Source organism: Gekko japonicus, unplaced genomic scaffold, assembly GCF_001447785.1.
Source record: "Gekko japonicus isolate JY-2015 unplaced genomic scaffold, Gekko_japonicus_V1.1 scaffold788, whole genome shotgun sequence".
Classification (NCBI taxonomy): domain Eukaryota; kingdom Metazoa; phylum Chordata; class Lepidosauria; order Squamata; family Gekkonidae; genus Gekko; species Gekko japonicus.
The window spans coordinates 514016-529944 of record NW_015170914.1 but is presented as its reverse complement, the minus strand read 5'-3'; the positions used below and the strand labels follow the sequence as shown (position 1 = coordinate 529944).

General features: G+C 42.3%; 1 protein-coding gene across 9 annotated transcripts in view; it reads left to right on the top strand.

Moving 5' to 3' along the window:
- MEF2C (myocyte enhancer factor 2C) overlaps positions 1 to 15929 on the top strand; it is a 242606-nt gene that overhangs the window by 182536 nt on the left and 44141 nt on the right. For all 9 annotated transcript variants that reach the window (XM_015418724.1, XM_015418725.1, XM_015418718.1 and 6 more), the window contains 2 exons: positions 4083 to 4269; positions 6394 to 6441. In XM_015418724.1, the coding sequence (XP_015274210.1) occupies positions 4083 to 4269; positions 6394 to 6441 (235 nt within the window). The remainder of the gene's footprint in view (positions 1 to 4082; positions 4270 to 6393; positions 6442 to 15929) is intronic.

The window sequence follows — 15929 nt, the reverse complement described above, 5'->3', positions numbered from 1 at the left end:
GGGAGCCACGCCGGGCTCCAGGAGTCGTCCGAAGATGCACGCGCGCTGGCAGCACATCACCAGAAGTTTTCCCTCCGACGACCGGGGCCACGCCCCCAACATGGTTGCGTCACCTCTGGTGACGCAGCCATGCTGCGCTTCGGGGGGCGGAGTTCCCCCCAGGGCCTGATTCCGCGGCGGCGGAAATCGGGCCTCCAAAGCGGGGGTTTACCCGCCCCCACTTGGCAGCCCTAGATAGCGGGAAAGGAAAAAAATGTGTGATGTCTACACCATGGGAAGTGACACCTCTTAAATTATTTAATCTGTTTTAAAAGCTTGTTCTGTCTGTAGGCTGATGTAATAGCCCATTTAATAACAGCTTAGACAAGGGAAGAGGGCATTCAGCTTCTGCTTTGAAGTGCCCAGAGCCACTCTTAGACCCAGTCTGCTTGTTATCTTTGCACTGTGGGTGCAACTGCAAGAATGTTTTCCTGTGGCTGACCCCCATGTCCTATTGTGATTGCATGGGTCAATCACACTTAAGTACTACAGCCTTCTTATTGCTGGTGTACTGCTAGAATTGAAGTTTCCCTCTGATACAAATGACCCACGTGCTTGATATGCTACCAAAACAACATGGAAGCCAGTCATGGGGAAGCAATTTGGGGGCAGTAGCTAAGTCACAAAGGTGGAAGGCAAATTGGGTGCAAAAATGACCCAGTCAGTTTACATGCCATTGCATTGAGGTGGCTTGGATGTTACAGCTGCCACTTGGAACATTCATCAGACAGGAGGTTTTTCAAGGGACCCTGCATGGTGATTTCAATGTGTACACCAGCCCTAAATGGTTGCTTTGAGCAAATGTTCTATGAGAGTTGTCTTTAAAATAGAAGATGTCCACAGGGAAGGAAAGCAGTTTGGAAACTAAAGTGCCTTCCACTGAGAAGGCACCTTTTAACCTTGGGTCAACTATCTATAACCCTACTGACCTCCATTAGTTTGGTAGCACCCGGTAAGAGAGAGGTGGGTCATAAACTTATTTCCTGTGATATACATGTGGAAACAGTTTCCAAGAGAAATTGTTCTCAGTGATGAAAACATTATCAGTAGATTTGTATTGTGTCTTGAATCTTCCACTCTTTCTGTTACATATCTTGGAATGCTCTTCAAAGGACTTCTGTTCCAAGGGTTACATCTTGCCCATGTGGATATATATTCCAGTTACAAATGGATACTTTTTGATGAGCCATAAAAGCAATTTTTCTCTCCTTACTACTGATCTAACATCAGTTGGTTGCAGACTACAAATGTGAGAGGGCTAGAATCTTGACTACATGACAGCAGTCGATTCACATCAATGGCTGCCACAGCTGACCTTCAGTCATACAGTGAAGATCCTCGTGCTGTGGTGGCAGCTGCTGCCAAAGAAACCGTTTTAAGAATCGGCAGACCCATTCCGAATCTCCATTCGCCAATCAGAAGCCTGGCTAGACAAAAAAACCCACTTGGCCCCGCCCACTTTCTAAATGCACTTGGCCAGGTGTTGTGCAACCAATTTCCGGGCACCATCATATGTAGAGAGCACAGTCCTAGGCGCGGCCAAAGATCTTGAACAAGTGGAAATGCGCCCTATCCCACTTTGGTTTCTGGTTGCACATTGTTGGATCCAGGCCCGTGGATAGAACCTTTTCTCCTCCCCAGACATTAGAACTCGGGGGCACCCCATGAAGCTGACGGGCAGTAGAATCAGGACAGACAAAAAGAAGTCCTTTAGTCATCCAGTAAATAAATTCTGGACAAAGCGACAGTCTGTAATTCATATCAGGGAATAGTGTTCAAGATATTGACTACTGCTAGGATGACATATGTGCATGATCGGAAATCCTGGGCGAAGCTGATTGGCTGAGCAAAGTGTGAGATGTGCTCGAAATCGTGAAAGGTTTCGGCATTCTAGAAGAGCTAAAAGCGGCGAAATGTGCTGGTACCCGATGGTCCATTACGCTGCGAATGAACTGGCTGCCTGAATTATTACCAGGATCAAAGTATTTATGGTTACGCAAATGGCTGATATATTGTATTTGAGTTTTTTAATGTATGAGCCAGTTTGGTGTAGTGGTTAAGTGCGCGGACTCTAATCTGGGAGAACCGGGTTTGATTCCCCACTCCTCCACTTGCACCTGGCTGGATGACCTTGGGCAAGTCATAGCTCTGATAAGAGCTGTCCTTGAAAAAAAGAGCAGTTTCTGTCAGAGCTCTCTCAGCCCCACCTACCTCACAGGGTGTCTGTTGTGGGGAGGGGAAGGGAAAGGAGTTTGTAAGCCGCTCTGAGACTCCTTCGGGTAGTGAAGGGTGGGGTATAAATCCAATTTCCTTTTCTTCTCTCTTCTTTGTGTATAATAATTAAGTAATGCATTTTTGATGGACTTTTATGATTTTTCCCTGGTCGTTTTCTATACAGCACAAAAGTTTGAGTGTGCCTATCCCAACAGAAGTAGGTCTGATTTTAAAAATGCCTCACCTTTTTTTGTTTTCATATCTGATTGATTACTGTTGAGAATAATAAACTCTTGCATTAAAAATGAAATGTTGCATTGATGGAAGAAGGCAATATATTAGAAACAAAATAGAATTGCATTGCATCGGGAAAGCATTACCTGAAATAAACAACTGATAAGTGATACTCCAAGTTCTGCATAGCTTGGAAGAAATGCATGTGAAGGAATGCAATATCTTTATGGATTTTGTGGGAATGAACCATGAACTACAGCAGAAAGGCATCTAGTGGGTTTGAGAACATTTCCTGAACAATCAGCAGCAACTGAATGAAAAGTAAAGTTTCTGCAGCACTTCTGAAGGTTCAAAGCACTTCACTTGCATTCTTTTTTCAGCAGTCCTTTAAGATAGACCAGTATTATTACCCCTGAATTACAGTGGGAGGCTAAGACTGAGAGGAAGCAGGTGACAGAAGAGTTCCTATGAACAAATGTTTTCTTGGGCAGAAGGGCCCCATTGGAAGTATGCACACTGTGGTCTGTTTAAATGAACAACTGTTCCCCTGGGTCAGGCTCAAGAGAAACTGGTTTTGTCTGTTTGCAACATAAATTGACTTTACACAGACTAACTGACCAGCACCTGTGACATCGGCTTTTAAAATCTGATTGCGTATGTGTGTATTTTGTTCTTAAGTAGACAAATGAGCTTCTACTTATGTAAATAGGCTGAATTTTATACAATACTAACAAGACAACCTACCCCTGAAGTATGGTGGGAAGGGAAAAACTGATGAGTTGGTGGCCAATAATCTGTGGACTGCAGTGTGAATGCACCCAGCTCCGGGGGGGAGGGGGGGGAACACACTGGTCCCACTTTTTAGATAGATTTGTATGCAGATTTGGATAACGTGATGGGTTCGTAGTTCATCCTCTTTGCTATTATGCCAGCTCTCCGGTAGTATTTCAACACAACCTCTTTTCATGTGCATTTCACCATGGGTGTTACCTCAAAACTGTTCCTGATGCATTCATGAAGAGCAGTGGAAGTAAAGATATTTTCCAAAGAAGAGAAATACCATCAGCTTCTGTTCTTCATGGAGCTGATAATTCTGGGCTTCTAAGGCCATTTTGGCTGAAGTGAAAGTCTTTCCTTTTGCATTTTTGTCTTTCTAACATTCCTTGCTCAATGAAATCATCGTAATCATGTATCTTTGATCTGCATTCGTCTACGGCACCATATTTAAGATTCCTCAAGTAAGCAATTAAGATTTCAGTGAATGGAAGAAGGCTGAAATGTAGCCTAATGAAACAAGCACTTCTTTTAAATAGAAGTGCGTGGGGAGGGGGGGGGACCGGTCTTTTCATATTCACAAAGGAAATTGCAGAGGGGGGAGGAATATTAGTTCATGAGCCATTAAGCATTTCTAAAACTCTCCTTTCAGTGGCTGAAATATTGTTGGTAACAGCATTTAGCAGTCCTGCTTCTTTTCTGTGTTTTACCTAGAAGTTACAAAATATTTGACTAAATATAGAATAACTCTAGTTTGAGACTGTTGTGCTTTTGTACTATTCTTGTCTTTTGTTTCCCTTTTCTTTCCCCTGTTTGAACAGGCTGTTCCACCACCCAACTTTGAGATGCCGGTTTCTATCCCAGTGTCCAACCACAACAGCTTGGTATACAGCAACCCAGTAAGCTCCCTGGGGAACCCCAACCTTTTGCCTCTGGCCCACCCTTCCTTACAGCGCAATAGCATGTCTCCTGGTGTGACACACCGGCCACCGAGTGCAGGTAACACAGGTAGGCCCTGTACAGTCTCATTTCTTCACTTCAGTAGCAGAATTGCTTCTGTTTCTCCCATCAAGCTGTGTTTAGTAAAGAGCAGCTCTTTTTTTTAAGTGTTTTACTCTAAAATGCACTGTTATTTTTTTTTTATTTTTTTTAAAGAAGCTGAGGGAAGATCCTAACTCAGAATTAATAAATATCTGAAGACTAGAAATTTAAAGAAACTGTAAGTTTTGTCTTTATGTTAAAGACAAAAAGTTTTAAGAATGAAGAGAAGAGTGGTCCAAGTCATGGGAAAATCTCCTGGGTGCTCATGGGGTAATCTATATCCAGGGTTTGCAGTAAAAAAAAATAATCCAGTAACTTGTATCCCTTGGATTTAATCCACAATCTCCAGTGTTGTTCTGTTCAACTCAGGAAGGCTAATCTAGAATATGAATACCAGCCAATCTGCCAATGAAGGTCAGTATGGTAAAGCCCGGGGAGACCAGGGTTCAAATATCTCTTCAGCCATTAATTTCACTGGCTGGTTTAGTATTTCCCTCTCATCTTAACCTCACTCACAGAGTTATTGTCGGGATAGCATTGAGGAGGGGAGTTCTGCTTACCACAATGAGCACTTTGGAATAAGGACAAGATTAAAATGTAACATGTCGACATAATGCAAGGCATTTTTTTTTTTTTAAATTCAGGAGTCCTCTGTAATACGTGGGGAGCAAATTAGAAGTACAATTTTAATACTGTATCTTTTGGGAATTAGGTTGTCTGGATCTACAGCTAAGAGCTTTGTGATAATGGGTCGTTAGAATTTCATCAATTGTGATGTATTGTTCCATCTCAAGGCTGGATTGTCTCCCCATTTAAGCAAGACTCAGCCTTCCACACAGGTGCTGATGAGGCGTCACCTCTAAGCAGGATAAATAGAGATTAGGGTCCTTCATTCTGTCTGGATGAAACGGAGTCAATATGCTGAACTTGGAAAAGTCAAACACAGTCTCCAGTCTGAGGAAGATGTAAAAAATAAAGGAATGCCACTAGCTCAGGATCTGAGAAGATTCCAAGAATATTACACACATATTTGTAAATTTATCTAAAAGTTTTCCAAGAAAGTGCTTGGCAGCACTGTGACTGCATAGTACTAGGTCAAGATAAGATTATCTCTGTGGTTTTCTGATTTCATTAACACTGATAACAGCTTCTTGAGCTGCCAGACTGGCGGTGTTGCGTACAACCAAGTGTACAGAAGGTGTCCTGGGAAAAGGTGGGTGTCTTTTCCCTGGGGCACACTTAAGTTCATCACAGGGAGCCAGATGTGCAAATTTCTGGATTGCAAGGCACAAAATGGTTAACATCTTTTAGGATTAGCTGTATTTTGGAGGATTGTGCAGTCCAAGCTGTAAGGGCAGGATCCAGTGGGTCCTTGAAACCTTTATTGCCAAAAGTTGAATGGAACTGTGAAGAACCTTTGCCATCAAAATACACGTAAGTTGATTTTATGGATTTGCAGTACCTGAGTTTTAATTTAATGAAAACACCATAGGATTCATAAACATTATGAAAAAAATTAACTAGGATATCAATACTCTTATTCCTCTTAAGTAGAAATTTCAGCATTAAAGAAGCCCTGTGTACAATTGCCCTGACCTGGATAGGGCAGGCTAGCTCAGTCTCGTCAGATCTTGGAAGCCCTGCAGGGGCTTTTGGATGGGAGACCACCATGGAAGTCCAGGATCATGACACAGATATAGCAAAGCACCTCTGAATATCTCTTGCCTTGAAAAGCCTACGGGGTCTCTGTAAGTCAGCTGTGACTTGAGGTCACTTTCCACCACCATGCACTATCATAACACAGTGGGGTGTAGAATCTCTTATCTGAGCACTTGGCAGTTTATTAACTACCAAGTCAAGAAGCATTATTGTGATCTGGTGCCCCCGAAAACTAATAATGCTTGCGCACTTCGTACAAGATGGTATGTGGACAAGAAGTCAGTGCAGTTTAAACAGCCAACTTTCTAAGTGCTCTGGTAGTACAAACTCCAGTACTGCCTACATTGCTTTGTGGGATAAACTGTAATTTTGCTTGACCTTTGTGGTTTCTCTTAGCTGCTCTCTCAGTGTGACTATTTTATCTTCTCCTAGGTGGCCTGATGGGTGGGGACCTCACAACCGGTGCAGGCACCAGTGCAGGTAAACAGAAGAATGTTTTATGTCCCCTTTTGAAAGTGTTATGGACTCCACGGCAGAGAGTTGGTACAAGGCTGGTCTTAAAATAACTCTCTATAATATCATTAGGAATAGAATTAGGTTAACCCTGGCTGCTTTGAAAATCCTCCTTGCAACAGTGTTCCCACGTTTCCAGTTGCTGAACAATCCTTATGTTTGAAACTTTCCGGCAAAACAAATCTTCTTATGTGCACTCATGCAAAGTTTTAACATCAGGAAGAGACCATACTGCTTCTGTTGGGAGCAAAGGCAAATCAAAGAGCATCTTCAGAACTTCCTCACAGCAACTTTTGTCACAAGCAAATGTGTTCTTGGAATCATCTAAGTAGCCATTACAGAAACAGCCCTCGGTTTGTCCTGGTGCCATATCACATTAGAACAGGAATCTTGCATGTCATGTATGATTCAGCTGATTAAAACATGTGTGAAACTGGGACTGAGACTTGTAGTTTTGAGTTAATTATCAAACTTTAATAATGAAAGCTTATACTTGTGCATTCATTAGGTTATGTACTTCAGCTGAGCTCTAAAATGGGCAATCAGATATCATCTGACAGTATTAAACTTTTCAAAGTGCTGAAACGTAGCCGATACATCTGGTGGACAAGCAGAGCAGCTTTTAAGTTTATTTCTTTTTCTTTCGTTCTCTCTTATTCACACATGCTGGGCTCTTTAGTATTTAGTGTCTTTTCAGTCCTACAAAAGCTTCATAAAGAAATTATAACTTTTCTTGATTTTGAAATCATTGAAGCGATTCTGTTTCACTAGGCTAATATCTGTTTGAAGCTTGTGCTCCCTTGACAGCCACCAAAAAGTATAGAGAGTAAATACAGAGTAACCAGCTTGGAATGGAACTTGACTGCCCTACTAATGAGTGCCCTCTACTGGCATATAGAAGTATACTTCCCCCCCCTCACTCCTACAAGAGCACAGGCCAGCAATTAGCAATGAGGGCAGTTTTTGAAAAAAGTTACATGAACTGAGCTGACCACTTTTCTGAATGCCAAGCTGGCAGAATCATTGCCAGTTTTGCTGACTTGGAAAGACAGTTGACTTGAGATGCTAATGAACAATTGCAAAATGAGAGAAATAATCTTTTCAAACGTAAAATATATTGACTGGAAATTCGGTAAAAGAAAAAGGGCATTGTAGAAGAGGGGCATTTATATGGACAGATAAATGTCTAATTGTGTCAGGATTCCTAATTCCTTTTGTGGCAAACTAGAATGTAAACCTTACTGCAGATGTGCATTCTTTATGTCTTAAATTTGGAGCACTAGGAAGAGTCATTTGCTGTAGGGCAGAAAGGAAGATGAGAGGTCATTGTGAGGTTGAAACGTCTGCCACAGTGGCATCATTCAACAATGATTCTATTTTGGAGAGTCCTCTTTCTCTGTCTTAAATATCAAAAGTTCTTTGTTTACCATTTCTTCATGAGGAACAGAGGCCCATGTGTGCTTCCCGGTTGCCATGTTAGACAGGGATGGGTCAGTCCTGTGGTTCAGTGTGCTAGGGTGCACATTTCTTGTCAGAACAGACAAGTTTATGAATTTGCTTTCCCCCCATTGCATCTAAAAATAGCATCCATGCCATGAAATTATCCCCGTGATAACGAAGTATAGTTGTTTGTGAGTTTTATTTCAGTGATTATAAGATGAAGCTACTTCTGATTGCCAACACAAGGGCGGCAGTTTCTGCATTACTTTAACAAATTACACCATAATGGGAAAATGGGAAACGGAAAAAGCTACTTAGGTTAGAGATGTCCGTGTTTTCAAAACTGTGCTGTTTTGATGGTTGGATTGTTTGGAATAATAATCCTGAAATCACCCACAATTTTACCTTGGGAAGCCTACCCAAGACATAAATACTACTTGGGAATACTGACTACTTTTTATTATCCTGTGCAATTAAATGCCAGCTGCGATATTTTTAACTAAAACCAAGGTTATCTCAGGTTTGGTAGAGTAAATTTGCTTAAAGCCTCTCTCCGATTGGACTGCTCATGCCATGTGATGGAAGCAACTGCCAACAAGAGAGTGAACTTCCTTTTTAGTAGAGTTGCTAAGCTATAAATATAGCCGTGGGTTTGGCAGCTTTCTTTTAAACCAGAGATGGGTGATTGAGAGGAAGGAACAAGAACTCCTTGACCTTAAGTCAGTGTTTTAAAACAATCTTATAGTTACATATTCATTTTAACACACAACTGAAAGAGAAAAGGCTGACTTCTGTAATAGATCTGTAATATATGAGGATGTAGTTTTACAGAAATAGACACATTAGCATTAAACTTTTTAAAAGTTTGAGCATTAGGACAAAAAGTGCATATCAAGGTTTGCTGTGTGGTTCAAATTCCAACCACTGTTGTGACAACAATTTTGTTAACAATGTAACATTAGTATGGAAACCCAGAGGTGAAATTAAGAAGTAACATAATATTTCAATGTCCTGTGCTGTGTTAGAGAATTTTCCTTGATGAATATGTTTTACAGTGCAATCCTAAACAGATTTACGTCACTTTAAGCCAATTGCTTTCACTAGGCTTAAAATGGAGTTAACTGCATAGGATTGCCCTGTTGTTCTCTTAAAAAGGCAGTCTTGGTTCCATAAATGGCCCAGTCAGTGAAACTGGGGTTACATTTATTTACACGAACTCCAAAATGGAATTATATTTTTGCATGTTGTACTACAAGACAAAGCAACATTTATTTTTATATTTTGTGAAGTTATAATTTAATAGCATATGCAAAGTGAAAGTGTAGGGTATTTTGCCCCTCATTTGCACTAGTATATATTTTTAAACAGCCTTGAACTTTGTTTATAATTAGGTTGTAAGAGCTGCCTTATGATAAGGCAGAGAATGGATCTCTCTGGCCTAGTGACAAGGAATAGCTCTCCAAGCGTTTGGGGCTGGTCTTGGTTCTTGCTTTACAAAGTCATGTAGAGATTACTGCCACCATCACTCGAACACCAGCAGCAGTTTTCCTTGATGGCACTACATTTTTATGCAGGAGTCAGAGAGAAAGAAGAAGAGACCTATTTGGGTGGTTGTTTTTGCCTAATCCACTAGCTACTGAATGTCATTTTTATAAGACCAGGAACTTTTGGCTGATAGAAAGTAAATGCAGTAACTCTTTTTATAGAAATAAGCATAAGCCCTCTACCTCCCACCTATGATCAGTAATAAATTCTACCTATCATTTAATAAGTTACTGCCTTTTATTACTGTCCATCTTGTTTTTGTTTAGTATCTTATGTGTTGCTTTATTTCTTCTGCCTTTCTCTTAAAATTATTTTTTTTTAATTTTCATTGTTATGTTTTTTTTAAGTGCCTTGTAATTTTGCTTTACATGCAGAAGGTCCCAGGTTCAATTCCTGGCATCTTCAGCTAAAAGGATTGGGTATTAGATGATGAGAAAGACTGCTACCCGTGGAGAGTTTCTGCCGGTCAGAGCAGATGATACTGACCTTGATAAACCATTGGCCCAGCTTAGTCTAAGGGACTTTCCCGTGTACACGTGAACCAATAGCTTAGCAACAGATGTAGTAACAAGAGCTTCTTCAGTGTGATGGTGATGGTCAGACTTGGCAAACTTGGGCACTGGCCCTCTCAACAAGATTATATCTTCTTAGCATTACTCTACTCATTCTGCTGCTTTTGGTCACATTTTGGCCGTGTATCAATTTATTGTACATTCTGCCTGTATTTCAAATTAAATAGAAATGTAGGTAATAGCTATTTATAATTTATGGGTCTTTAGGCCGGAAGAATTCTGGGCACATTTTCAAAATAACATCACTAAAGGAATGATTTGCAAAAAGAAAAAAGGAAGGCAGTGTGCCCATATAAGTCTATACTAAACAAGCAGAATATGAAGCACTCAACAGTGAGACTCTGAGCAAATCCTACAATAACAGAAGGTACCCCAAGCTCATAAATATCAATGGTATGTACACTTAGTTTCCTTTTGTGCCTTGGCAAACTTCAGTCTGCACAAACATCAACACTTTTGGAAACCAAACTGGTACACTACCTAACACCACCACTACATTTTGGTATTTATTTAGCTCCAACACAGTACAGAGGGGTTTTTTTTAAAAAAAAATCACTAATGATTTGTAAGTGCCCAAATCAATGTAATGTAATACAGAGCAAAGTGATTAAATGTAAACATTGACTTCAAAGATGAAGCTACATTAATCTAATCAGGAACATCCCTTCAGGAAAGCTCAGCAATCTGTTGCCAAGCCAGGCGACCTCAGGGGATCAACAAACACTGGTTTGGTTTACTAGCCAGCCTTTATGTATCCCTGCCACTATCCCCCTCTTCCCCCTGAGTCCTCCTGGCACATGCAGAGGGTTTGGCAGAAAGATGCTCAGGTATAGAGGTGTCAAGAAACAACAAAAGAGGCTATTGCTACTTCTTTTCAAGTTACACTTCAGTGAAAGTACCGGGCAGAGAATGTCTGTGCTGCTGCTTGTCCTGCTCACCAGAGCTCTGGAGCATTTTTACCTGGTGAGATAGTGAGTTTTTGTGAATCCCCACAAGACCTCGTGGGCACTCAATGAAATTGCTGAGCAGTTGGGTTAGAACAGATAAAACGAAATATTTCTTTACCCAAAGAGTAATTAACATATGGAATTAACTGCCACAGGAGGTGGGGGTGGGTACAAGCATGAACGGCTTCAAGAGGGAATTGGATAAACATAGGGAGCAGAAGTCCATCAGTGGCTGTTAGCCGCAAGGTATAGATGGGAACTCTCAGTCTGGAGCAAGTGATGCACTGTGTTCTTGGTGCTTGGGGTAGCAACAGTGGGAGGGCTTCTAGTGTCCTGGCCCCAGTGGTTGACCTCCTGATGGCACCTGGTATTTTTGGCCACTGTGTGACAGAGTGTTGGACTGGATGGGCCATTGGCCTGATCCAACATTGGCTTCTCTTACGTTCTTATGAAACACAGTTGTGTGTAGGTCACTGCATTTCCAAATTTTAAAAAAAGTTGAGAGGGGAATCTATTAAGCACAAAATACAATTTTCCACTGAATGAGGCTGAGCATCCCTTCGAAGTAACCCAAAGTGTATATAGAGCTCTTTCACTTTTATCTGTGAGGTAAGTTAAACTGAGGGGAAATTGCTTACTGAATGTCACCCATGTTACTTCATAGGTGAGCACAAGTTTGAAAAGCAGAGAACTCAGACCAAGTGTGATCCCCTGGAGAAGGAAATGGCAACCCACTCCAGTATCTTCGCGCACTTGTTCCTGAATGCTTTTAATATATATATTATAATATATATATTATATATGTATTATACACATATACACACACATATACATATATTATATATATTTGTGTGTGTATGTGTTTTATTCTGCTAGGAATTTCAATCAGGACTATACTTTAACCACGATGTTGGTGTTTTAATTTTTGTTGCTTTGTTATAAGGGTTAGGGTTATGAATTTTATGTTGTTGCATTGTGTCAGTGCATCAGTGTTTTAATATGTTAACTTTTAATGTAAGCTGCCCTGAGCCTGCCTCGACGGGGAGGGTGGGATACAAATCGAATTAAATAAATAAATAAGCCACATGGTTTGTGTTTACTGAAAAGCGGGATATGGTTTCTATAATAAAACTATATTTGTAAGTATATGGTTAAAATACCTTAGCATACACCTAAAAGTGTTGGTCCGTATCCTACCAGATTATTCCATCATTGGACAAAGTGAAGCAGTTGCTGCTGATTTCCCTCTCCCACTGCAGAGCCCCAATTTGCCCCTGTGCAAAAGGGATCGAAATAGAGGTAAATGGGCTTAGGGGGAAGCAACAAAGACCTGCTCTGGGAGCTCATCTTCACCTATAGACCTAAGTTCTTAGTGAACAGATTGGAAGACTGTCATTTCCAAATATTTTTATATTATTTTTCCTGTCCTAGTTTGCTGAATTTTTTTTTAAATACTGATGAATTTTTAGTCTTCAAGATGTAAAAAAATCCCTATAGATTACTTCATACAAAACATACAAAAAATGAGCATGCAAAACAGCCCAAGGGCCAGATACAACCTTTGGGGGACATCAACAGCTTCTGTCTCAGGAGAATGTGGCCCCTGACAAATTTCCCAGTTGTTTGCATTAACATCATTCTCTTTCAAAAAGCGTTCCTTGTCTTATCTTCTCTCTAATTTACAGTGTCTCAATATTTATCTTTGTACAATGATGGATTGAAAGAGTAAAATCATTGAGCCAATAATGAGGATCCCTCCTATTAAGTGAGTCATAGTAGCTGCAAGGCTTTCCGAGATGGATTTTTAAAGATAAGGATGATTGACTTCTTTCTTAAATAACAAGCAATTAAGTTTATTCTTATAGGAAACTCACACTCAAATAACAACTTTGAGTTGCTGTAGTTGGTTCTCATGCTGATGCTGAGATGATTGTGCTGTGTTTTCTCTCTTCATGCAGCAATCTGTCCCTTTATTCAGAGACAGAATATAAGGAAGCATTTCAAATCAGCAAACATCTGGATTTCATGCTTACCCTTGAGTATTGAAAGAGATAGTTGATGCCTCCAGGATCTTGGAATGCAGCTGTGTATTTGCTTCAAAATGAAAAGCAAGCGATGTGGTTAACCCCTTGGAGCAAGAAAGCTAGGTTTTGCTCCCAAAACTCCTGGCAGTATTGAATTCAAGCACCTTTTACAATACCTAAAAGAGGAGCCAAAGAGAAGGCATAAAAGACATATTAGGGTGTCTGTTTATGCCTAATCCTCTAGCTACCAAATGACTTTTTGATAAGGCCAGGGACTTTTGACTGCTGGAATGCTTGGCTGCTACAAAAGTGCCCCTAATCAGGTGGAAAGATGGCATAAAAATGATAAATAAAATAAATCATGTAATACTGGCTAGTATGCACATGCTTTGCCAGCTGATTAGCCCCTTGATAATTGTTCGCTCTTTCATTGAGAAGAGGAAAGAAACATGATGAGAGAAGTTAGTCAAAAAATAGCTTGGTTTCTGTGTCAAGTTTTCAATCTAATAACATTTTTATTTTAATCAATAATAATATTTAATCAAGTGTATGTACTTCAGGATATTAACAGAGTGATCTTGAGCCAGATCCATGCTGCGGCGGCCAGCCACAGCACAGGAGCGGCACTGCTAGGCAGCTCCCTAAGGAGCAAATTACGCTTTAGTGGAATTGGGGGGGGGGAGTCTAGCTGGCTGCTTATGAGGGCGCATCTATGACGATTCTGCTGCAGTGTAGCCTTGTGGTGCAGTATCGAGGCATGGGCAGCAAGTCAGGTGGGGCACTTCAGGTCGACGGGAGCAGCCAGTCCTGGGAGCAGATGCTGTTGCATGTCACAGCTCAGGAGAGTCCCATTCTCTGTTTCACCATGCCCCCTGATGGAGACCCATGGCAATGACAGGCACGTGGTCGCCATCAGTTGTTGTTCCTGCATGCCACCATGTCCCATGGCTAGGCCACCCAAACCCCACCCTCCTGAATAGTTGGAGTCTACCCACTGCAGTGGCTCCCCACCGCGCCATTGGCTTAGGGAACCTCTGTGATCCCCTGCCCATTCAATGCTGTTTGCACAGATGCCTGCCCCCCTGGGTGCCAGAGGACCCCTTCCTGGAACAGACACTCAGTTAGGGGCCTCATCCATTCACTCATTTTCTTAGTGACCCTTCCCCCTTGGTGATGTGCATCATTCCCCTCTCCTCTATTTCATGCACACAACAACCCCGTGAGGTTGGTCAGGCTGAGGGTGTGCATCTGGGCCAAGGCTACCCACCTGGCTTCCATGGTATAAATGGAGAATGGAATCTGGGTCTCCCAGGTCCAGCCTCATGCTCTCACCACCGTGATAAGGCGGCTTATTCACCCAGACCACCCTATGGCTCCTCCCACCTTCACTCAGAAGCCTGCGAGGTAAGTGAGGGATCCTCTCTGTGCACATGGGTCCCTGCTATGTATGGCAGATTATGATCAGTGGGACCTGCACAATCCTCCCCAGCCACCCGCAGCACCTGACAGCTCTTCCTCTGAGACATGTCCTCAGGAAGCCTGCAAAAACCAAGCAGTAGAGACACAGATGTGGCAAAAAACAAGCAGTAGAGACACAGATGTGGCACAACATAGACTTTATTGCACTGGAATCCATGACATACAATGGCATCGCAGGTGGAACTTGGAAGGGTGCAATGCTCCTCTTCAAGAGGAGGGCTGGAACAGTGGCCTCAGAAGAGTGGGGGGCAGGACTTGCCACACCCACAAGTCCCTCTATTGAATCTCCACCTGCAAGACAAAAAAAGAGAGCCATGGCAACTGGGTGTGAGTGCCATGCCAGCCTCAGCCATGGATGTCTTGTCCTGACAGAGTCTGCAAATCCAGCTCCATGCAGGGTGGGGGGTTCACCACGAACCCCACTTGAGTCTCATGATGGAACTAGCCAACTCACAGTCACCTGTCCTGTGCTGAAGTGCTTCCAGATTGCTTGCAATCCATTCGCAGCTGCAGGTCAAGCCTCTGATTCTGCAAGGGAATGAGTTGAAGGGACACAGTGGAGCAGCTTCCAGACGCCCCCCCCCCCAAACCACTGACATGCCCTGTGCTCTGCCAAGGGTGGGAACCGAGCAAATGACAGAGCATTCCCTCACCCCCAGATCTTCTGGAAAACTTCCCCGGGGAACTTTTCCCATGGCATATCAAGGATGGGCGAGTGGGCATCAACGTGGCAAATGGGGTTCAATGTGGCCAAGTGCAAACTGATGCACATTGGAGCCAAAAATCCTAACTATAAATACACATTGATGGGGTCCGAACTGGCAGAGACTGACCAAGAGAGAGATCTTGGAGTCGTAGTAGATAACTCAATGAAAATGTCAAGACAGTGTGCAACTGCAATAAAAAAAGGCCAACGCTATGCTGGGGATTATTAGGAAGTACTCAGAACGTGGAGTGATTCAGCAAGAGTGATTCAGCAGAGTACTTTATTAGATCAGGAACAAGACCTGATTCTGCAAGGGAATGAGTTGAAGGGACACTTGCCAAGCTGGTTCACCATGTACAGTGGAGCAGCTGCCAGACAGCCCCCCCAAACCACTGACATGCCCTGTGCTCTGCCAAGGGTAGGAACCGAGCAAATGACAGAGCATTCCCTCACCCCCAGATCTTCTGGAAAACTTCCCCGGGGAACTTTCCCCATGGCATATCAGAAGCCATGGGGCTGTGCAGCCACAGCTTATGCCACCCCATGCCTTAACTCTGTCAAGGATGGGCGAGTGGGCATCAACGTGGCAAATGGTGTTCAATGTGGCCAAGTGCAAAGTGATGCACATTGGAGCCAAAAATCCTAACTATAAATACATGTTGATGGGGTCTGAACTGGCAGAGACTGACCAAGAGAGAGATCTTGGAGTCATAGTGGATAACTCAATGAAAATGTCAAGACA